Source organism: Tarenaya hassleriana, unplaced genomic scaffold, assembly GCF_000463585.1.
Source record: "Tarenaya hassleriana unplaced genomic scaffold, ASM46358v1 Cleome6, whole genome shotgun sequence".
In the NCBI taxonomy this organism is placed as follows: Eukaryota; Viridiplantae; Streptophyta; class Magnoliopsida; order Brassicales; family Cleomaceae; genus Tarenaya; species Tarenaya hassleriana.
Genome location: NW_010968505.1, coordinates 3,246,544 through 3,270,829, shown reverse-complemented (window position 1 = coordinate 3,270,829; position 24,286 = coordinate 3,246,544). Strand labels below are relative to the sequence as shown.

The 24,286-nt window shown below is 37.4% G+C and overlaps 3 protein-coding genes and 1 non-coding gene across 6 annotated transcripts in view; 2 read left to right on the top strand and 2 right to left on the bottom strand.

The window, feature by feature from the left end:
- Positions 1-363: 363 nt before the first annotated feature.
- Positions 364-13,370, bottom strand: LOC104799269 (ubiquitin carboxyl-terminal hydrolase 12-like). The gene is made up of 32 exons (XM_010521689.2): positions 13,226-13,370; positions 12,845-12,908; positions 12,501-12,651; positions 12,242-12,399; positions 11,625-11,890; positions 11,308-11,526; positions 11,116-11,224; positions 10,919-11,034; positions 10,595-10,693; positions 10,313-10,422; positions 9,931-10,005; positions 9,163-9,241; positions 8,925-9,071; positions 8,761-8,841; positions 8,522-8,641; positions 7,714-7,836; positions 7,253-7,330; positions 7,048-7,136; positions 6,705-6,813; positions 6,551-6,619; positions 6,366-6,473; positions 2,971-3,026; positions 2,715-2,892; positions 2,521-2,622; positions 2,364-2,435; positions 1,980-2,045; positions 1,746-1,811; positions 1,225-1,308; positions 993-1,109; positions 795-869; positions 593-679; positions 364-512 (listed from the first exon to the last, which is right to left on the bottom strand). The coding sequence occupies exons 1-32, from the start codon at positions 13,253-13,255 to the stop codon at positions 471-473; spliced, it is 3,345 nt and encodes a 1,114-aa protein (XP_010519991.1). The 5' UTR covers positions 13,256-13,370; the 3' UTR covers positions 364-470.
- Positions 13,371-14,920: 1,550 nt separating this feature from the next.
- LOC104799268 (ABC transporter F family member 4) lies at positions 14,921-18,113 on the bottom strand. Of its 2 annotated transcripts, none has more exons than XM_010521687.1 (2): positions 17,867-18,113; positions 14,921-17,368 (listed from the first exon to the last, which is right to left on the bottom strand). In XM_010521687.1, exon 2 carries the CDS (start codon positions 17,353-17,355, stop codon positions 15,184-15,186), a length of 2,172 nt encoding a protein of 723 aa, XP_010519989.1. In that variant the 5' UTR covers positions 17,356-17,368; positions 17,867-18,113; the 3' UTR covers positions 14,921-15,183. The 2 variants fall into 2 exon arrangements, with proteins under 2 accessions (XP_010519989.1, XP_010519988.1); XM_010521686.1 differs by having other exon boundaries at positions 17,910-18,113.
- A 1,484-nt stretch (positions 18,114-19,597) lies between these two features.
- On the top strand, positions 19,598-19,670 carry TRNAR-CCU. Its single transcript has one exon. It is a non-coding gene; the product is annotated as a tRNA-Arg (tRNA).
- A 259-nt stretch (positions 19,671-19,929) lies between these two features.
- The window catches only part of LOC104799266 (D-lactate dehydrogenase [cytochrome], mitochondrial), a 7,230-nt gene continuing 2,873 nt past the window's right edge, over positions 19,930-24,286 (top strand). Inside the window, exons 1-11 of one of the 2 annotated variants that reach the window (XM_010521685.2) lie at positions 19,930-20,311; positions 20,408-20,510; positions 20,799-20,899; positions 21,109-21,157; positions 21,413-21,505; positions 22,160-22,274; positions 22,493-22,553; positions 22,694-22,700; positions 22,770-22,831; positions 23,536-23,632; positions 24,265-24,281. In XM_010521685.2, coding sequence (XP_010519987.1) covers positions 20,040-20,311; positions 20,408-20,510; positions 20,799-20,899; positions 21,109-21,157; positions 21,413-21,505; positions 22,160-22,274; positions 22,493-22,553; positions 22,694-22,700; positions 22,770-22,831; positions 23,536-23,632; positions 24,265-24,281 — 977 coding nt within the window. In that variant the 5' untranslated portion in view covers positions 19,930-20,039. Of the gene's footprint in view, positions 20,312-20,407; positions 20,511-20,798; positions 20,900-21,108; positions 21,158-21,412; positions 21,506-22,159; positions 22,275-22,492; positions 22,554-22,663; positions 22,701-22,769; positions 22,832-23,535; positions 23,633-24,264; positions 24,282-24,286 lie in introns of both variants that reach the window. The other variant, XM_010521684.2, reaches the window with a different exon arrangement.

Sequence of the window (24,286 nt, the reverse complement as noted above, 5' to 3'; positions counted from 1 at the left end):
AGATCAAACCATGATCCAAGTGAGATCTTCAACAGAATAAATACTGAAACTTGAAAAAAAGAAAGGAAGCCAAAACTGTACCTGTTAATAAATACAGAGAGATCCCCTTCCCCAATTCAAAATCATTTCCTTGTCCCTCTCTCCTCCAACTGCTAAATTACAAAGCCAGTAGTATCTACAAACCCGAAAAGCCAACCGCCCTCTCTTGTAACCGAGAGACCATGCTTTCCCTCGAGAGCGAAAATTATTTGCAGTGTCCAGATTTCTCACATTCGTAAACCAAAAAGTGAAACAGATGAAAACCAGAAAAAAACCTTCCTGGGTATGATTCTGTATCGATATGCAACCCCCTTATCGAACACAGTTTTCTAAACCCCTACGCCATCTACAAACAAAAAAAACCCCACCTCTTTCTTCTCAAGATGGCCTTGATGATCTACCTTCTCACCACGCAGTGTGTATATCAGGTGCTAATTGTATATCTTCACTGGCTTCTCATATGTATGCCGGTTCTACAATAGAAATAGGACGCTGTTATAACAAAACCCGATACTGTTTTCTCGCAGAAGAATTCAGTTTGGATTTTTCTAACCTGGTTTACCGCGTAAGCCCTCTTAGGAGCATTGTCTGAATGCTCCAACCCTAGGTACTGCTCCCAAGCACCATATACCTCTCTTCTCTGTCACACCCCCCATTTTAACCAAAACAGTTAATAATAATCTAACAACTTAGCCCAAAAGCTTTTTCTGTTTCTTTTTTTTTTTGGCCAAGTGTAGAGGATAAGAAGCAATCACCTGAAAGCGATTGTAAACAACATCTGTGTCCTGCAAGTACTCCGGGCGTCCCATTGACATGAATGCAAATCTCCACTGGATAGAGAAGAGATATGTGTCAAATGATAAAACAATTTCTATTGAAAGCCGTAGAAAGTAATTCACCTTGGAGTCTTTATATAGACTAGAACATGCCGGATAATTAAAAGACATACATACCTTGGCAAAGTCCTCATCAGGAACATGCATCTTCTTTTGAATACGGGCTTTGATTTCTTCTAAAGTTTCACCTTCGTGGATTACCAAGAAGAAGGGTTCGCCAAAGTTTTGTACTTGCTGCCAAATAAATATGATTATCAATTAGGATACACTGAATAAAAAGTCGTAACCAGAGGAACTCAGAAACACATGAGCTCAAAATAACTTTTTAAGCTTGATATTCCGTTACCACCTGATTTTGTCCTGACTCTTTAGTAAAATGGTACACGTGGATTAAGCGATCATTGGGGCCGATATTCTTCTCTTCCTCGGGAATCTGATATTTTGTGAAACATTAGATGTTCGTTGTCTCGAATAATCAGTCAGTCATAACCAGCCAAGTGTGCATTCATCATCAAATAATTAGCTAGATTAAGTTCTTAGCAATAGCACTACAAAATGCATTTGAATCTGGCATATATACAATTGTTTAGCTCGCGTGTTCTGATTAAGCAACTAGATAGAATGCAGTGGAATAATGATCACACTTTTTTAATCTATAAACATCTGAAATACAATAAGGCAATGCAGGATGTGCCAACTTTCAGTGAACCTAACTCGGTTCAACTACTCGCAAGCAGACAAAATAAATCCAGTAACCAGACCAGATGAGATGCATGCATAGAGAAGACATACCCAAAGATGAAGATACTGAAAAAAGGCTACAACAATGATGCGAGCATAGTAAAGAGACTGTTAAACCTAGGGACATACCTCCTCAGCTCGTAAAGTCCAGTATTGGTCATTGATATTCTCAATTTTTTCAGTCATTGGAAAGATCTGCAAGGTCGTACCCAGTAAATATGAGTTAAAATAAGCTAAATGGCACAAAGTTTCAACATTTTCATCCAACATGGAGGATGGTACCAACGATCTGTAATCTTAAGAAGATGAAAAGAAATACAAACTGCAATGCATGTAAGAAAGAAGATAAAGTTAGCTTGATACCTTATAGATCTTGTGGTAAAACACCTCAAGCAACCTGAGTTCTGCATCTGGATGAGAAAGCTCCACCTATTTCACAAATGTAAACCTTGTATAAATTCGCAAACCATAAAATAGTTAATTTAAACAACTAAACTACAACTCCTTTTAGTCCTAAAAGGGAAGCATTTTTTGGAGATAAAAATGCACGTCACAAACAGAATACAACCAGTATTCTGTATGCATCTTGTAAGACTTCAAATCCGAACATTATATCAATCTTCAGTAGTCCTCTCAGTAACATAGAGAAGACAAAAGCAGCAATTCCATAAAAAATTCAAAGGAAAAACATCTATTTTACAGACTAAAGTAGCAACGTAAAAGAGAACCTCCCCATGCAGAGCTCACCTTCGTTTTAAATTCATTTATAACATCTCCAACAGTGCTTTGTTTAGGTAATCTGATATTATGGATAACCACCTGCAAATTTAACAGGTCAAAGCTCAGATGAAAAATCAATGCACAAAAGAAGAATACATATCACAATGGCTGTAGCTATACATACTTCATCTTTTGTGGCGTGATGGAAAGCAACTTTTAGAGTCTTAAGACCTTGCAATTCCGGAAGAGGAATGTCCAGAACTTCATAATACAAAATGTCTGATGTCTGCAAAAAACAAGAAATTCCCTTTAAAAAGAAACTTGCATCAAACATTGTCCAAAAGATTGAATCGAGCTCATCAAATTAATGCAAATTACCTGATTGTAGTGAACTAACATATCAGATAAATGTTCTACTCCACGGTACTTTATAGGCTGAGGCTTGGGTTGCTGGGAGTAGCAATTGTGAGAAGTAAGTCTAATTTTGGACGGATCATCCAAACTGAGCTTACGTGCCTCTCTTTCCACAACATCATCATAGGTATGAAGCTTAGACCTAAATACAATAGAGCTAGAATGAGGAAGAGAAAGAAAAGCTGTACGCACACAGTGCAGTGTCAACAGAGATACTTACAACTCCAACACAAACTCATCTTCTTTCGGTTTCTCCAGAGAACGAAACCGAACCAACTACAAAAATGAGAAAAATCCACGTTAGATAGTAGCGCCAAACAAAACCATGACAGCCATCATCCCATACTAATTTGCAAATTTCACATAATCCTAATAATCATAGTCTGTTCATAATTCTGACAAAGAGCTGGAACGAACAAAGGTGCCACCTTCCACCACAATGATAGTATTCAGAAGGTAGAAACATATATGCAGTAGCAGAAGAGAGAAGGTAAGCCATCAATATTTAGTCACCCAGGACAGTTGCATTGATAGGTCAAATAAAAGTAGCCCACACAGCAATACGAATAATCTGGTACCAAGTAGGGAAGAAAATAGATATTGCAGATTTATAATGTTTCAGTATAATGGAACGGAAGAGACGCTGAAGAACATATATTTATCAAATGAAATGGGATTGTAGGGTTTTAACATAGCGGAAGGAAGGCATCAGTCAATGACGACAAAATATAAAAGATGAAGAACAAAAAAACTAGATTGCAAAGGAAAATAATAGCTTTGGTAACTTTTACGACCAAATTATGATAATTCATGTAAGTTTGGAGACTGCAATACGTGGTCATTCTACTAGTCTGGCTTAAATCTGTAAATAAGTATTGCAACTTGACAGAGATCTGCCATAATTCTACCATTAACATAGTTATAACAAGATAATCTAGCAAGATCTGAAAGAAATCTAACAGTCAAATCTACTTTTAACGTCTCTTAACAAGATAATCTGGCTAGGTTTAATCATCAGTGACAATGTGATAGATCGCAAATCTATCAAGAGAATTTCCTCGGCTGTCGAAGACCGGGGAATTGTTGAACACTGTTCGAGGTGAGTTCGTGCCCCCCTGTTTCACTTTTTCCTTATGATAACTTTATTATTGTGAAAAACTCCCTTTTATAGGGAAATACAAAACCCTAATTACTCTTAAAACGGGTGAGGCTGACTTAATTACTGACCTAGGCCTAAAACCCACTAATTTGATAAACCCACAATTAACTAAATATATTCAAAACCCACCACCACCACCACCAACAAATGCCTTAATCCAAGTCAATTTGGGGTCGACCACATTAATTTTTCGTCTCCATTCATTTCGGTAAATCCTCGAAAATTGTAAACATTTCAAATCATTACAAATAAATTGTTTCCAAGTGAGTGAAATTCTACCCATATCTTTCTTCGTTTCATTATTTCTATGTTCTATACTTTTCTAACCATAGCATATATCGACCTATGTTTTGCATATCCAATAAAAATTAAATCCATTTATAGTGTAAGTATATCGATACTTCCTACCCCCAATTTGACCTCGTCCTCAAGGTGAAAGCCAAATTCGTCGGACCTACATTGGATTCCTTCGCTCTTCGCCTCCATCTTAATCCAAGTCCTTTTGGGGTCGACCACATTAATTTTTCTCCATTTATTCTGATAATCTGATTCTGGGTTAAATCCTCGAAAATTGTAAACATAATTATTACTAATGAATCTTTTCCAAATGAGTTTAGGTCTACCTATATCTTTCTTATTTCTTTTATTACTATGTTTTCTACTTTCCTAACCATACCATATATCGACCTATGTTTTACATGTCCAACAAAAATTAAATCCATTTATAGTGTAAGTCTATCAGTACTTCCAACCCCCAATTTGACTTTGTCCTCAAGGTGAAAGCCAAATTCGTCGAACCTACATTGGATTCCTTCGCTCATTGCCTCCGTCTTAATCCAAGTCATTTTGGGGTCGACCACATTAATTGTTCGCCTCCATTTATTCCGATTCTGGGTTAAATCCTCGAAATTGTAAACATAATTATTACTAATGAATCGTTCCCAAATGAGTTTAGGTCTACCCATATCTTTCTTCCTTCCTTTATTCCTATGTTTTCTACTTTTCTAACCATACCATATATCGACCTATGTTTTACATGTCCAGCAAAAATTAAATCCATTTATAGTGTAAGTCTATCAGTACTTCCTACTCCCAATTTCACCTTGTCCTCAAGGTGAAATCCAAATTCGTCGGACCTACATTGGATTCCTTCACTCGTTGCCTCCATCTTTTTGTGAAGTTGCAACAGTCCAATCTCGCTTGCTTTCGCCTGATAAGCTATTTTCGTCAACTCTATGCATGGCTACACCCTCTGCATCGACGCAAGCTTCGACAATGTTGGGGATAATGGTTGTAGAACAGAGGTGAAATCCCTCGGCTCCTTCATCTACCTCTCTTCCTCTTCTCGTTCTTGACGTCTACCGAGGAATTTTCTCTCCGTTGCACATGTTCGGTCTTCGTGTCCTATCATCCTCATGAGCGAGTCTTACAACTTTCTCCCCTTGAATAGTATGATCTACACAAGATGTGTTTGTATGGGCATGTTGGTGATTTTGGCGCATTGATCGGGGTTCTTAGAAGAAGATCCACCTTTGGTACTTTGTCTCAGTCTGCAACCATCTTTAGCTTTCTTCCTCGTTTGGGTCCCAATAGTTGGCTTGACACTGCTACTCCGCACACGATTCTCATATCAGCTCTTCTGAATTCCTTCAGTTTCACGGCTATTCTCACCGCTGCAAGTTTCTTGTCTGTTAAGTGACTAGCGTCTACTGCTTCATGCGACCCTATGTCCTCTTTTCCCCATTCCCATCCATTAGTTGCTTGCATTACTTGCGTAAGACATATACTTATAAGGTCATATCTATCCTTATCTATCCTTCTTCCGGATCGTCAATAGTGTTGTGGAACTAGAGCTCGTTTTGGCGCTACTTCAGCCACGGAATCCCCGGTGGAAACCGGAGTATGGCAGGTCTCTAGGAGTTGTGTTGGCTGATCTCCTTCGAGAGGCTTCTCGGTTCTAGTTCTAGGGTTTTGACGGTTTGGGCTGGTATGTTTCGGTCTATTGGGTAGGTGGGTCCGACAATCGTCCCTTCGGTTGGGTCAATCCGGGGGTTTCAAGACTGTTCGGTTGGAAAACCGCCACAGTTTCCTCCTCCCTCGCATTGGCCTGGATTAGGCTTTGATATCATTTTGATAGATCATGGATCTATCAAAGAGAGAATTTCCTGATCTTTCGGAGCTCAGGGATCCGTTAACATGTTCAAAGTGTGTTTGTGCCTACTAGGATTTCACTTTTTTCCATGATAAACATCTGATAACTTTATTATTGTGAAAAAAGTCCCTTTTATCGGGAAATACAAACCCTAATTTTCTTAAAACAAATGGGTTGACTTAATTACTAACATACGGTCTAAACCCACTTATTCTGTAAACATAATTAAATAAAAACAGTCAAACCCCAATAAAATTAAATCCATTTATAATATAAGTCTATCACAATACTGAGGCGAATATACCTGTCGATTTTGGACATACTCTAAAAATGAAGGCACGTCAGGGTATTGGCATTCACTATCTTTGTCCGTCAGAGCTTTCTGATAGCAAATGATATCTCCATCTTCAATCTGCAGTCAGTAAACCACGTTATGATACTGACACTGGACTATGAAGCATCCAGTAAATTACATAATTAGACCATTACTTGGCACAATCTGAATGAAGTCTTCTTATCCAGGTGTTCACACATAACACAAGGTTCAAACTTTATTTCCTGAAATCAGCCCAAAAAAGCATTAAATTAAATATTGGAAAATAGTCAACATGACAGTTTTAGAGTTAAGGCAAAAGCAGCAAACCTCAAAAAGTTCAATTTCTTGATCAGGAGCAAAGCCAGCCATCACATTCAGTTTTTCAATAATATCCATGGGCTTGCTGGAACTTTTCACCATGAGCCGACCAACATATCTAGCAGCACAAAGAAGAGGAAGCTATGAAACATTCAGGAAAAGAAATGAAGTCGAGTAGAACCAATTGAAAAATGAAAAGGAGTATTGAAGAGAAAAGTAACGATGCTTTTGAGAACCTTTCCGCTTGAAAGAAATGATAAGAAAGACTTTCTTTTAGAAGATCAATTTCTTAGAGTTGCAATGGGAAACGAATAGGAGGAAGAAAAAACCAAAAGGTTGAAACTAATATTACCTTATTTCGACTTTTTCCGGATCGTAAAGTTTAAAGAAAAGAAGAATTTCTTCTTTCGATTTGTCCGGCGGTGAAATAGGATGCAAATCCTGAACATTCAAGAGTAAGAAGACTTTTAATAATTCTTACCTAATTTTTAGTCTACTCAGATTCATTCCGGCATACAAGGCCTCGAAACTCAAACTTTGCAACAAGGTATTCTTACCGGCCCATGCTCTACTTCCAAAAACAGCTTTAGTTCTGCATTGTTTGCCTTGTTTGATGCCTCCCTTATTTGGCCAACCTACAAACATGTTTTAAATAAAGAATTCTGAATAAACAAATCAGCAAACAAGAAAATTGGTTTATGCATAAGGAATCATCAGTAGATAAATTCCTCCCATTTTTTCAGAAGGCGTGGCGTGGTAAACTCCATTTGGTAACAAACAAAAAACCATAGGCAAGAGAGCCCTAATAGAATGGCGAAATAAAAGGCCCCACAATGTACCAAAATATTCCATACTAGAGATGATACTTCTACAGAGTAAAATAGGTAGCAGATTATCAGGTTCAAAACATAGCTGCATAGTGATAAACTGCAGGTGCAAATTCGAGCAAAAAGAGTAATTCCAGCTGAAAGCTGTAAACCGCAGGTGCTAAAATGAGTAAAACGCAGGAATAAACTACCGGCTGTAATTCCTCCTGAGGTGTTAGGGGTCGATTGGGACGATATGTGTGGTTTTGCCTCTTTGCCCAGATCCAGAAGCGCTGAAATTGAATTGGGATACCAAATTCTTTGGCAACCTCTTCCTACAGCCAGAAGGAAATTGGAGATAAAAATTGGTACTCTAAAAAATAAAACCGGCTGAAGTACAAGGGAGTACTGCCCTGGCAACAATACAATTACAAGAAGAAACACCAAACAAGAAAATTTATCGTTTAGCCAGTATCATACTAAGGACAGCTATAGTGAAAGAAAGATAATTGCAGCTAGGTATAGAAATTCAGAGAAAACACAAATCATCTCTGCACTTTGTCCAATTAAAGGATCTTTTAATAGTCCCCTTAAAAACGAGGCAAGTCAACTTATCACAATTCCACAAAAATTGGAAAATGCCCTTCTTTAGGCTTACGGACAAAAGAATGTGATCACTTCAGCATTAACAACACCACTCAGCTTAGACCAATTAATTTCTTTCACACAATTTTCTTAAAAATTGCTCTTCTTCAGGGATCAATAAGTACACAATAACACGAGATTACATACGCGAAGCACCCAAATTATCCAACAAAAGTGATATTTAAACCAGTTTATGAAAGAAAACAGAGATCTCCAAGAGAAGATCCTTGGTCAGATTTGCTTTACATTTAAGCTACCAAAAAGCAGCTTCTTCGTAAAATAAGTCGTCCACAAAAAAGCTACGTTTTGTTCAACAAATGAAATCCAAGTTAAGGAGAAGTTCAGAGAAAGAAGATAAGATATTCTAGCAAGTACCTTAAATTGTTGAAAGGGCGTATGTTTCTGAATTCGGAAACTGTGAACTTTGTCATGATCAACAAGATCAAAATAAATATCCTTCCCAATTTGTCCAGCAAGGTCATCATCTCTTGCAACCTTTATACAGTCATAAAATACACAAGTAAAGGTCTTGAGAGGGTAAAGAAAAAGCAATGAATTTATCAAAGATACATTAGTGCTTTACATCAGACAACAATTTAATCATAGGAGCAAACCTTAATTATAGTGAAAAGGTGTGCCTGCGCCTTATATCTTCTCTTATCTTCCTTTTCTTCTTGTTCTTTCTTCAGTCTTACCTATCATTACGAATTAAATGTAATCAGGAGAAATGCCAACATTCTTATTTAAGGCAAACTGATGCCAGAAACAACATTTTTACCCTTAGATGTTCCGCAATGTCTTGCTCATCGACGTTGCAGATTATTTTATCCTTATCGCTCTCACGAATATACACAAGCATGTATGCATTCGAGTACTTTGTGAATTTGAAAGGAGGGTTATTGAAACCTGGATTAGTTTGTGGCAACTGAAGGGACAGCAAAGAAGAAAGCGTGTCAGACAACTTGAGAATTGAACTCAGCAGGTAAAACACAGAAATATTAGGGAGAAAATCCTACCTCTTCCTCACCACCATATTGCTCCTCCAATGCCCGTTTCATATCTTCCTTCGTTACTCGTTCATCATCAAATTTATACCTGTGGAGTTCAGAGGCTTAAGTGGCCTATAAGAAAGGCTAAGATAGAAACATTCATCATTGCCATCTGAACGTAGCACGAGGGACCACAAAAGAATTTAGAAATTGAACATCAAACTATATCACATCAGTGGATGATTTGGCCAAAAAGAAAGAAATCAACAACATACAAATTACTTTTACAGTGCATCTTATAATTCATGAATGACACAAACACAGCTGGTGCTACTTGCATGAGCCCCAAGTCCCCAACATTAGAGTTTTGTCCTTGTTGGACATAAACTAGAGAGCAGAAGAGCACTGCGAATTATGCTAATTTCGCACAATATTGACGTGCTAGAAACTCAATACATTACACGACATAAGCCCAGCTCGAAAAGCCAAAATTAATCATTGTATATGAAAAAACATATCTTTAACTTTACACGTGTTATATTAAAAAAATATATTTTCAGAATAAAGGCCTAGAAGCAAAAAAAGCTAGCAGAATGCTAATCTGGATTCTATGCAGGAATCTTATTCTTCAAGCCTCTTCACACTACTAAATGTGTAAATTTTGTTTTAAAAACAGCAGCAAGATTCTTCCAGAATATGAAGGTCAAGCAGATACAGAAACAGATTGAATAACTAGAAGCAAGATTCAAGCATAAGAGAGACATGAATTGTTTTTGACAGCGGAAAGATACATACCACTGATCAGAGAGTGTTGGCCTTATAAAGGCATAATAGTGACCACCATGCACTCCTCCACTATGAACTAAGACACTGCCAAAAAAAAAAGAGAAGGTCAGGCAGGAATATGTGAAATAACTAAATGAAAACTATTTACTATTTCTTCACACTCGTATATCAGCTAGATGATTGCCAGGATTGATACAGTGGCACGCACATTCTACTTGACTATTTATGTACAGTGAAGACCTAAACACCAGAAGGCATAGTCCTGAGATGGGATGAGGAACCTACTAAACAATCCAAGGACCCTTAAACTAAACTTGAACAGTAGATAGTATACAGAAGCTAAACCTTTAATGCAAACAACTCTGGAGAACAAGTACAAGGAAAATAATACCTGTGGAGCGTGTAAAGATTGCGGACGCTCCTGTCTGCTTCCGGGGATAAATACTTTCTATTATCTCTATCAAGATCCAGTTGAAGAGGAAATTCATACCGATCATTAATCTACAAAAAAAGCTGCATCAGCACCTAAAGGCTACTTTTCATTAATAAAAAATATGAAAAAGAAAAAGAAAAATCTGTGAACCAGATCACCATCGCAAAGACTAAAAACATAAACATACGGTCACCACCATATACCCACTTTTTTATTGGTACTGGAACTTCAAATACTAACCTTCACCATGGTGTCCCGCATAAAATCGTATTCAAACCTCTTCAGCTGAAGTTGAAGAACCGGGGGAAAGTCTATAAATAGAACACCTTTCTTTGCATCCTGAAACAATAAGATCCTCCATGATAAGACTAGACAAATTAACAACATTCACATGGTAATTATTTACAGCCAGTTGGCTACAATCACGTTAGCTTTGACAAAAATAAAAATACGAGAAACTTCTTCAAACGATATCATAGGGTACGGATACCAAAACAGAAGCATCACAAATTATTTAATGCCCCCTAGAAGATATTATAATAAGGAAAACATAGAACAGCCAACCTGCAAACCATGTCCTTCTGCATGGTATTTGTTGTCTCCTTCAAGGCGTTCAACTTCAACATACTTGTCAAAAGAAGCATAAACATCCTTGCAGCCTTTAACATCAAGCTGGAGATCTGTCATGGAAGAAGTGCATATTTTTACCTGGCTTCATAAAATAAGATGATAGAGGTGGTGAATTGTTTACGAAAAATTACCGTAAAACGATTCTTTTCGCGTGGATTTGTAATCTACATTTATGCATTCAATGTAATTCATATGATGGCCTTCAAATAACTGTTGTATTGTTCCCTCCACAACTGTTCCCTAGGCAAAAAAAAGGGAAAAGATCAAACTAAAATAACACCAACAGGGGAAAAGGAAAGGCATGCCAGCCAAACACAAATCACCTTCATTTTGTCCTCAAGCTTTTCAGAGAGAACTCGATTGAGTTCTTGAACATCATGTTGCATGAAAGAATCATATGTATCCCAACCAAACGACTTTGTCAGCTGCTTTGTAGCAACACTAGTGTCATTATATTGAAGCTTGTAAAATAAACTTTGGAGAGCCAACGGGATACTTGCTGTAGGCGCATCATTCTCAGTCGTTGGCATGTGGTAGACAGCCTACAAACATAGCTCAGAATTAAGATGTCTTTATTCAGAAATCAGTGAGAAGCAGTACAATTATCCAGCAATCTGGATGACAGGAAATACATTCCAACCTTTCTGAAGTAAGGAATATGATACAATGTCTGTAGGAGAGAATTCATGTAACAGGTTGCACCCTGGTTCTTAAGCCCCACAAAACCGGTCTCCTTCTTGGAGTCATATGACCAATAATCAAGAACCTTACGTACAGCAACTTCAGCTTCAACCAATACAGTATCATTCACTAAATATCCTCTACTAGGATCATAGAGTTCGCTGAGAGGCATGAACGACGTAAACCCCCAATCACTTTCTCTTGCATTAAATTGATGTTGAGTCTCTATGGCAGCACAAACAAAAGTGGAATGTCAGTACCAATTAAGATTCATTTATACCATCAAAGGCAACTTGCATCTAAATCATCTGAATCCCAGGGGGTCCAGAAAGCAGATAATATTAGTTGGCAGTTTAGGAAGTTTGAAAAGGGTGTATAACAATTATTCTTGATTAATCATTTTCATTTTGGCTATTCCAGTAGAGAAAAGGCTAGGTTTTCAAAAAGCTGTAGCCCGATTCTCTTTGAAGGTCTTCCATTGTGTCCTTTCTTCGAGGCCCATATTGAGCTCTTAAAAATTCAAGATACGCGTTCAGCTACGTGTCTATATAGACAGAACTAAACAATCAGAAATACCCTTTCTAATGGAATATTTGCTGTGGATTTGATTGACAATAGCCAGACTGAATTGTGCATATCTGCTCCACCCATATGGCAAAGTCGTAGAATCGGCAACATCCAAGTACATGGACAAATGGTCAACATTGTTCCCTTTCGGGAAAATTAATATTCGCCTGCAAGTAACAGAGGAATGAGCATTGCAACATCCCATCAAAATGCATATTAGGTAAACAATCGCGGCGAGAAAGTACATCACAATTAATAGACTAATTACCACTTGTAACCTCCAACGATAAATATGTCAGAGTAATGCTTCCTGGTGTTCAGCCTTGAAAAATTAGCGATAGTCCAGGTGAATTTCAGAGTGGGTGGATCCTCGACGGGTTGGTTCTCCACAGTACTCACAGGATCAGCAGGTTGTGCAACTGTAGATGCATCAATGCTTGGTAAAAAGATCAACATCCAAAAAATCACAAAAACTCTAGCACAGTGAAACCATCGATCCTACACTGGTAAATTCGATGCCCAAAAGCTCTATGGCATCAAATCGATCCAATCAAAAGCAAAGGAACAAAGATTTGGAGCAGAAGATCAAACTCAAACGGAAGGTCTTTTTACCTTCCATGGGCTGAGGACCTTCGACCGCATCCGAATGCGGCACGAGCATCTCCTCGTCTTCTTGCTACGAAATTCAAACAGAAATCCGCAGAAATCAGACCTCTGAGCAAGGAATAAAAACCCTAATATCACTCTATCGGGATCAAACTCCGCAAGAGGAGCCACAATTACGAACACACACAAGAACCATCGCAGTAGTGTATGTCGATTCAAACAAGACATAGCATCAGAAGAACCCGAAAAAAAGTGAACCCTAATGGATTATCTAAACGAAAGCGAGCAACCAATCAGAAGCAGATTAAGGCGAACATAAAGCGATGTCACAGATAAACATCGAAGAACACAACACACACACAAACACGACGATGAATCGGAATTTACATCGACCGGAGGCGGAGTCATCATAGTCATTGGTCGGAGAGAGATTTGACGAACGAATCGAGAGACCGAAGAGCGGAGAGAATCAGAAGAGGAGAAGTGCAAAAAACTACAGAGAAACTAAAGAGAACTTTCGCTGCGATGACAAAAGCTGGGGTTTTTAATTTATCCGATAAATCATATTATTGTTTGTAAATATCCCCATAGAAACGATAGAATTTCAAAGTGACTCTAACTTCTAATAAAAAAATTGTATTTTTAATAAAATATTTTAATATTTAGGTGAATATGTCTTTTATTAGGTTTTTATCTGTCTATTAAGATTTCAATTCGATGTTGATTTCTAAATAAAATTAAATGTTTTCATTTGAATTGGATCGCACGACTGTAATTATTTGCTATTTAATTCGGAAATAAATTGGAATTTTAATAGCATACGGTTTAACTCTCGTATCCTACAATCATTAAAAGTGGAATTTTTGCATGTGATTTCGTAGTTTCATAAGTTTTAATCTATAACATGTATTTAAATTTAAAAAAAAAAACATTATTTAAATTAAAAAGAATGGTTCTTTACATGGGATCCACAAGATTATAGTGCTACTTTATATTTCTTTGACAAGAGAGGCAAGAAATTAATGTGGGGGAAAAACTACATGTTTTCAAAGTGATTTTGTAAAAAAAATAACAAAAAGCTAAAAACTATTTTTTATTAGATTTTCAAGGAAAATTCTGATTTTTTTCATTACATTATTTTCATTTTCCATTAAATGTTAATTATATAAAATATTCAAAACAACAAAATACCCGTAATATTAAATAAAATTGCACTTTACACACACACATATATATATATAATCATTTTGATAATTTTATATATAAAATATATGTTGAGAAACAAACTTGGTAGTGCAACAATGAATAATGACAAATATGTCATATTATTTAGAATAAATTCATAATCAATTTTAGATTTCCTTCCCAACAAAACTGCTCTAATTCACTTTACATTTGTTAGACATTAAATGGCGTCGTTTCGCCGGGTTGGATCATAATAATAACCGTTTTACCATAAAATCCGCAATCTAGATTCTGTCATTTAATATAAATCGAAATATCATTTAATTTTTATACCTTTTTATTTGCATGCAAATCTTCTCAGAGATTTTTTATTAGGAACAAAACTTTCCGAAGGCTTCGACCAAAGGAAAAAGAGTTCAAAGATTCGGACACGATTCCTATGAAACTAAGGGGTTGTATATTTCAAAATTAGTTTTTTTTTTTAAGATTTTACATCTAAAAATTACCAAAAAGGAATGCAAAAATCATATTTATTAATGCTGGCAGTAACAATAATAAATTTTTTTGAGAATCTCATAATGTTGCTACAATAAAAAATAAACTTTTTTATATACAAATTATGATAAAAATGATAAGAATCTTCTTTACATAGATTTTATATAGATATATATCTATAGTGCAAAATTATTTTTAAAATAGTAGAAATTTTGTCGATTTCTATAATTATTTTTGGATAAAAAATGAAAAATTCTAAATAATAAATCAGATTTTTTTACGTTAAAAGGTTGTTTTTTTGTTTTGCTTTTTGTTTGTCTGAAGAAAATGGGGGCGAGAGCGGCTCCACTCCACAAGGGCTTTTTTTCCCCTCACAACAATCCTGTTGATGCTATTGCAATCTATGCAAATTTAACACTATGGCTTCAAACACCAAACGATCGAGCTAACCACTCAAAGACACTAACAAGCTTGTTTCTCAACATAGACAGACACGAAAAAAAAACAATGGAACATGTCTTTATTTTCAGCAAAAAAAAGTGATATGGTTTTACTTGATATGAGGAAGGCCGATGTATATGGTGAAGATTGCTCTGAAAACTTTGGAACTTGGCAATGGTGAAAGAAAAAGCACCTCGAAAGCAAGCGGAGAAGGCGATACTCAATCACTCGTCAACCTCTGCTCTGATTTCTCTCTGGAGGTCTTCTTTGTACTCTTCGAATGTGCCTGGGAAGAACTTCACCGTCCCATCTTCCACCACCCAGATCTGACTCTTCTCCTCGTCCTCGCAGACTCGGGATATGAGCCTCGAGTCGTGACTGACCAACACAACTCCTCCCGTGAACTCGTCCAGTGCGTCTGCCAAGGCATCGATACTCTGCATGTCTAAGTGGTTCGTGGGCTCGTCAAGAAGCAGAATGTGCGGCTTCGACATCGAGATGGAGGTGAACACAACCCTAGCCTTCTGTCCTCCCGACAATTTGGCGATTGGGGTTAGATGGTTGTGGCTCGGCAGCCCGAACTTCCCGAGCTTTGCACGAACGGCCTCTTGCTTGCTAAGCCCCTCTTGGTCAGGATGAAGGCGGAGAAGATACTGAACGGGTGTTTCTCCCATCGTGAGAAGATCAACAAAGTGCTGTGAGTACCTACCAATCCTCAGCTTCTGACTTCTTCTCGCTTCACCTTCGGTCGGAACCAAATCTCCTGCGAGAAGATTCAGCAAAGTCGACTTTCCAGCCCCGTTAGGCCCGACAATCGCAACCCTTGTCCCCATATCGATGCCTACATCAACGTTCGAGAGCCTGAAGTCTGGCCTGTTCGGGTAGCTGAAGCTAACTTCAATTAGCTGCAGAAGTGGGGGAGTCAGTTCGGTAGGTTCTGGGAAGTGAAATTCAACGCTATAATCCCTCCACTTCTTTGGAGCCTCTGCTGGTGTCTCATCCTCGTCAACCTTGCCCTTTGCCTTGTTTCTAGAAGCTTCTTTGGCTGCAGCGAACTTGGCTCGGTCCTTCACCTTTTCCTGCTGGACTCTACTTCCAGACTTCTTAGCTGCTTTAACCTGTTTCTCGTAAATCTCAAACTTCTTGTTCATCTCCTTGCGACGCTGTTCATATCCGCTCTCAAAATCATCGAAGTTACCGCGGTAAAACTGTAGTTTCTGGTCATGCAGATGTATGATATCACTGCAGACCGTGTTGAGAAAGTCCCGATCATGTGAAACGACGACCAGGGTTTTCTTCCAACGGCACAAATACTCCTCTAACCAGAGAACAGCCCTCAGGTCGAGGTGGTTAGTCGGTTCATCCAACAACAACAGAGTAGGTTGGACAAAGAGAGCTCTAGCCAACGAAATTCTCATTCTCCACCCACCACTAAAAGACTTAGTCGGACGCACTTGCATCTCCTTTGTGAAACCCAACCCAGCCAGAATCTTTGATGCCTGGGCTTCCGCAGCATCTGACCCCAATATCTGCAGTCTCTCATACAATTCAACGAGCTTCTCTCCGGTATCGTCCCCATCATCGCCTTCTTCTCCATCAGCTACTGCAGATGCATTCTGAAGAGCTGCAGCCTCTTGACGTAACTTAACCAGCTCTTCATTTGCAGAAACAACTGCTTCTAGAGCACTTTTATCATCGCCAACCACCTCTTGCTCAACAAGAAGCACATCAATGTTCTTTGGAACTGGGATCTTCCTCCAAGCTAAGAGCTTTAACAGAGTAGATTTCCCCATCCCATTTGGACCAACCAAACCGTATCTCTTCCCATGTGATATCTTAACGGAAGCATTCTTCAGAAGCTCTTTCCCACGGGCCGAGACAGAAAAGTTTTCGATGGTTATATCTTTAACATTTGCATCTGCCGTGTCTTCCCCTTCAAGCACTGAAGTTCTACTTCCAATAACAACCGTGAAGGCATCATGATCATCCTTCAATGCCTCCTTCTTTGCCAGCTCTGCGGCCTGGAGAGTTAATCTTTCCTTCATTTCTCGCTTCTTCTGCTCCTTATCAGTCATCGAAATATCGAGTTGCTTCTGCTCGCTCTTCTGCTTTCTTCTCGCATCCTTTTGTTTTTGTTCCTCATTGGAAACATATCCCTCGTCTTCTTCATCTGAGGGAGGAAGGTCAATGCCATCGGTGTACGATGAAACTTTAGGACCAGATTTTGCCTTGGACGATGATGATGAACCTTTCTTGGGCTTATCAGGTTTCTGATCCATGCTTGCAAGCATGGCAGAGACTGATAATTTATCCTTTTTCGCATCCTTAGCAGAATCTTTTCCACTCGGCTTCGTCTTCACAGTCACAGCGCTCTCGTCCGACTTTTTCTTTCCCATTATAGCAGAAACTCTGGCACAAAACACAATCAACAGGCCCAATCAGTAACCTCAATTATATACAGGCATGGTTTCTTCTCCTAGCCCCCAATAATCCATAACTAGACGCGATCTACAAATATCCCTCAGCATCGCCGGAAGAAAAAACAACCGCCATAGGTTCCATAGCTTAAAATACCCTCTAACAAAAAGAAATTCACGACTCAATCAACAAGCCTAATGAGTTTTCTCAATTGCACACATCAATGATTTTGCCTCATAGCCTCCAATCTAATCCAATTCCATTCAGAAGAATTCACCACAAAACATGACCTACAAATACCTTAACTTTGAAACCCAAACGGCAGCAATTCGAACCAAACACGACCAAAGTTAAAAAAGCAAAGATCAAATCGAACCAACAACGGAACAGCAGGGAATATTCGCAGGAAGATAATCGATTTACAGAGCAAAGAACCCAGAAAACCTGTATTAATGCGATGCTGAGTTAAAAATACAAGCTATAACTTACTTGTTCTAGAGAGATGAGAGAGAAACACAGAAAGAGAATGAACCTCAAGAACTCGATCTGTCCGATGAAATCAACGACGGTGCCAGACACAAAAATATCACCAGCGTGTCGACTTTTCACACGAAAAAAACCTCGATTTCTAACAGGAAAGGGAAATCCGATGATTCTTCAGACACCGACGAAGATCTCCCTCTGTGCCAAGGGAAACGAAACACCGATGGAAATTAGGGTTGTCGAATTTTATTTTGTCCTAAATCCACGGCAACGGATCTTTAGGCAGCGAAATCGGGTCGGTGCCTATGTCGGTTTCTGAAAGCCCAATAAGCAAAAAAAAAAGTGAAACAAAATTTCCAAGCCCATATAGGTACATATATATAACCCATCTCATCTTGGGCTAAAACAGAGGTTGGGCTTTAATATGATTTATTATTTTTCCAAAAACATATTATCTTTCTAGAATATTGCGGATTATTGTCTGTTTAATATTTATCGACTCTTACTGCACTTGCATAATTCAAATCCCATTTCAAATATTTTTAATTTTGATACGACCAATAAATTAACGTAAGAAAAAACTTTAAATTTACTTTTTTTTCTCCTTTTTTTTGGCCGAAAATGGTTTCATATAGGGACATTTCATAATTCATAAAACATGATACACATGCCCTCACCAACTTTGTTTTTTAAACTTCAAAGTTTTTCTTATAAACTTATAAAATTTAGTGAAAATATTATTAGCACCCCAATAAATTTTGTTTGCAACTTAAATTTTTATTTTTAGAATTGAAAAAAATCTCTGCATCAAATTTTTATATCACACAAGCATCTCAATTTCAAATTTGTCTAGTTGATATTCAAATTTTAAAATATTCCAAATTAATACCGTAAATCAATTACAATTCACAATTTTCGTGTGGTCACTAAAGATAAAATGGATAACAAAGATTAAATACAAACAACGAGAGAATCACGTTACCAAAATGCGATATACAAATAACTAGACAACTTTTCATATAAAAATATTTTTTTTTTGTAAAATAGGAAAAAAAAAGACATATACGTCATTAATATCAAGTCTTACGAGTTTTTCATCAAAAAAAAAAATCAAGTCTTACGAGTCGTATTTATCGTTTTGAAAGATGGGGGACTACTTGATAGCAAATAGTTTTACAAATCTAAGTTTCCAATCCCCCTTTTCAATCAGTATAAACATGATGCTGTAAGCATTACATCTTCCAAAACAGTTGACTAATACAACACTTTTTTTCATTTTCAAACTTCGGTATACTCGAATTATAGAAAGATTACATCTCTACACATCATTAAATTTTTGAAAAAATAACATATAAATACTTAAACTTTTATGAAAATCCCACATAAATACCTTAACTATAAAACTTCTATATAAATACCTGAATTTTTAAATATCCTATATAAATACCTAGATTTTTTTTAAAAATTTCAATTAAATACAAATTTTAAATATTTTTAAAATAAAAATAAGTGATGTCATTAACAGATTTTGGGTTTATTTGGGAGTTTTTCAGAAATATAGATATTTATATAGGATTTTAGAAAAGTTTAGGTATTTCTATGAAAATTTTATAATTCAGGTATTTATTTATTTGAGATTTTTATAAAAATTTAGGTATTTATATATGGTTTAACTTAAATTTTAAAAAGGAAAATGATGTTATTTAATATTTAATAAAAAATATCATGTAACAACGAGCGCCTGTAGCTCAGTGGATAGAGCGTCTGTTTCCTAAGCAGAAGGTCGTAGGTTCGACCCCTACCTGGCGCGTTGATTTTATATTTTATTTTTAAAACAATAGTGATTTTTTTAAAACACCGTTTTTTGTCTCGCTTTTTTTACTATATTTTTTCCATTTTTTCATCTCGGGTTGAACATTTTTTTTTTATTATTATGGAGTTAAAAAAAAAATCATATTTCGTCTTGATCTTTTCTTTTTCGGAAAATACTAAATGTTTATCACGAAGAATCCACGTGTACGGAGATGAAAGAATCCTATGCGTGACAATGTACCCTAAGTTCAGAATGCTCGCAATTCGGTGAGCTCCACGTCGAAATCTAATGCGGTGATAAGCTCTTCGTAAGACACATCGGCCAATCAAACACCAGTCTCGCTCTCCGCTCCGCCGCCGCCGTTTCATGGCCTTTTCCGCCTGGCTCCGCCGCGCTCGTTCCTCCTCCGTCGTCGCCTTCTCCACCCTTCGCGCTCCTCGCGATCTCCACGCGCCTCCGAAGACGGCTGCCGGCAAGGTGACCGTTGTTTCGCCGGGAAATGGGCGCCGGACGGTCCCGCTGCCGTGGTCGAGCTCTCTTCTCCCGGTGGCGATTGCCGTCTCTGCCGCATCTATCGCGTTTCAGAGCCAGACGCAACCATCCCTCTGCGAATCATCGGCCTCAGGTTCTAATTCGAGGTTCGTATTCTCTCCTTTTTCGTTTCGAAATTTGAAGACTTGTGAATTGGAGGACTTTCGAAATTAGCTTGATTATTCGATTCCGTCTTTGGGCAGAGGTATGACTGTTGGAGGAAAAGACAGTACTGAATTTGTAGTCAAAGGTGATCTCAAGGAGGTTTCTCAGGAGCTTATCGCTGAGCTAAAGGCTATCCTTCAGGTGCCACTTCTGCCGATTTGAATTGTTTGCCCTTTTTACTCGGAACTTTTCATCGGCAGGCGAAACGTAGCTCTATAGTCTCTGGAGTTTTAGTTCACAACTTCATATTTGTTTCAAGATTTCAAAGTTTAACTGCTTTGGATCGTTACATTTTGGTGCTTATATGTAATTGGCATATATTACTAGGTTCAAGTGCTTCATTGTCTGAACGGAAAATTTTTAGCCTCTGGTTTTTGTCATGGAATAAAGGGCATATCTGTTTTTCTCCCTCTTTTGGTGCGTTAAAAGGATAACTTGACAACTGACTACGATGAGAGGTACTTCCATGGGAAGCCACAGAACAGCTTTCACAAGGCGGTTAACATTCCCGATGTTGTTGTTTTCCCCAGGTAAGAAGATTCTTGGTTGTGACATCAGGTTTCTGATAATACTGTTTGCTGATATATGTGTTCATCTGGATTGATACGGGCCGCAGGGTTTTACGAGTTGAACCTCTGTTAATTTCCTTATCTGAATTGTGTGTTATTAATATTTATGCTTCATAATAATTATGAGGCAAAGAAATGCTTCAATCATCATTCTTCCAAATATTTTACAGGTCAGAGGAGGATGTTTCCATGATTGTCAAAGCCTGCGATAAATATAAGGTCCTTATCCTTTATATTTTTTTGAAGATTATATTCTCTAATTCTTTTCTCTTCTAATCTAAACCTATAAAGTACTGTGATGTATTTCTAGCACTGTGCCACTATCTTTGTGTTCTCTTATGTCTTTGTATACAAATACCTGTGGAATCGATCATTCAGATGTTGATAATATTATCTTATTTCCCTTGTTTTTTGGCCTGAAAATATGTTATTTTCATGAGCTAGCATTATAATCCAGCCAGCCCTTTTAAACAGGTTCCTATTGTACCTTACGGTGGAGCAACATCAATTGAGGGTCACACCTTGGCTCCCAATGGGGGTGTATGCATTGACATGTCTCTAATGAAAGTATGTACTTATAATCTTGCATGTCTTCATCAGATATTGATTTACATTTCAAAACTTTTGAAATCTTATTATATAAACAAAGCCGTGCATACCAAGGAATAAATCACAAAACTCGGGGACTTCCTTAGCTTGTGTTTGTAGACAAAATAATAAAAAACAACTACAGTTCATCTGCTTTGGTATTCCCATTGGCTTGCAAACCATGCTTAAAGCTACTATCGAATAGATCAAAGTGATGTTCTTTCTGTAACTTTTTGAAATATTCAAGTATCGATGAGCAGGGAAACAAAAGGGAAATTTTAATAATTTTGTGTGCATATTACTAGAGAATTAAAACTGCAGGATGCTATTCTTATTCTTTCTATGTCATCCTGAAGTGCTGTAGATGTGCTCCACTAAAACTCTTATTTTAGGGCGTGTCCTTTACCTTTGTCAGCTCTTAGTGGTTGTATCTTAAATCTTCTATAATATTTGCTATTTGCATCTCAAGTTACATTCATTCTTTTCTCTCTTTATTATTGGATGGCTTCTAATTAATCATTTTTTATTTCCTCTTTGTCATTTGTACATTTCAAACTTACAGCATAATACTGATATTTTTTTTGGAATTTGTGCGGCCTCTTGCGCTTGTGAAAATGATCTTTCATACTATAGAGGGTGAAAGCGCTGCATATTGAGGATATGGATGTTATTGTAGAGCCTGGCATTGGTTGGATGGAGCTTAATGAATATCTGGAACCATATGGTCTGTTCTTTCCTCTTGATCCAGGTCAGCCTAAAGTGTGATAACCTTCTGTCAGATTGGAACTATATCATGGGTTTCTTACATATTTAGAGGAAATTGTTATCCTAAAAGCTCTGTTATATGCAGTTTTTGTTTAATTTGACATCTTTTATGTTTTGCTCAATTAAATGTTGAAAGCATCCCAACGTCAACTTTGACTTTCCTGAGTTATGCTCAGCTAGTTGATAAAGAGTATGGTGCAGGACCTGGTGCAACCATTGGAGGCATGTGCGCTACACGTTGCTCTGGTTCCTTAGCTGTAAGGTAGTTTCTCTGCTACATTGATGTTCATTTGAGTTGGTTGCTCACCTCTTTCAACATTGCGGGGATACTTGTATCTCGTTGAGTATGATGGCTTGACCTCTAGCATGTAGGTATGGAACTATGCGCGACAATGTAATAAGCCTTAAGGTTTGTCCGTCTGCCCCTTTGTCCATGCGAGTATACAATTTTGCATTTCTTATGTTATGGTAATATCAGGTGGTTCTTCCAAATGGAGATGTTGTGAAGACAGCTTCACGTGCTCGAAAGAGTGCTGCTGGGTATGTCTTTGCTCTGTAATCATGAACTTGTTTCTTTGTTCATGAATAGAGATTTCATTCTTTGAAATAACAAACACTAAAAGGAAATTTATAGAAAAAAATGCTTCCGGTCTAGAGATCTTTACATGACCATGTATAAAAAATAAGATAGTTTTTTACATCACTGAATAGAAAAAATAGCTTACGTCAAATTTGTTTTTGCTGAGAGGAAGTGTGCATTGTTCTTTCCTCTCCTGATACACTCTTGTATTCACTTTTTGAGCTGGCCATGTAGTAGGTGCTTTTGAAATGGACTTTTTCTGTCACAAAAAAGGTTGAAAAGAATTTTTTGTACAACATCATTTTTTTTTGCTTTAGCTTCAAAGTTGGAGGACCACAATATTTGGGTTCTGGAATCTTTAAGCCCATTTACTTTTTGATATTCATTACTTTGGAACTCTAGTGAATTTTCATGATCCAGATATGCTTCTTCATGTTCATTGACCTTGAACTGTTTAGTGTTCACCGTTCATTTTTTACTGTGTCTTTTAACAGCGCTTTCATTGAATATAATATATTCCCACAACTCATATATTTGCAATCGGAAAAAGAAATTCTCTTAAATTTTGATACATATGATTATTAGTCGTACATTTGGCATATTGTTTATACATCTGCCAGCTTGATTATATTTAACATGCACTACAACATGAAATTCTCGTCAGGTATGATTTAACTCGCTTGCTTATTGGGAGTGAGGGAACTCTGGGAGTAATAACTGAGGTTACTCTTCGGCTTCAGAAAATTCCACAGCATTCAGTGGTATCTTGAGTTCGTTCTTTGCAGATGTTTTTCTCTCTTTGTTTGATATCTTATTTTACTTTCTTGTCAAGCATAAAAAGTATTTCAGTTCCCTGGCTGTGTTTTTTAAACCCTCTATAGTGGGCATTGGTCACCTGAAATTAAGCAACAGATTCTTCTTCCATCAATTCCATCCCATGTCTGTGTAACCATATTTAACCATGGGTCTTCCAAAGATGGCTCCTTTACTAGTTGTTTGCTCCCTTGGCTGCTCTTTTCAAGTCTTTCCATGTTTCTTTATAATAAGTAGGTATAGGTTCAGAAGGAATACTGATATCCAATGTATCAAGCATCTTGAGTAGTGTGAAAGTTTTATGTTTTATGGACCCTTTCAAATTATCCTCCTCCTCTCTGTTGGACGACTATGTATTTAGCAGGGGCAGAACTATGATATTTTTAGTGGATGTGGAAGTAGTTGATTGAAAATTATGGACTTCACAAACCTTAGTTAATCTTTGCTGCTACAATTTTTTTTTCGTTTTGTCATGTTTGACTTATGATAATTTGTCTTTGTACCTTCACAGTGGTTTTCATTTATTGTTTCTTATGTTGCAGTGCCAGAAGCTCATACTACTCTCTGATATATTCTGCAGGTTGCAATGTGTAATTTCCCTA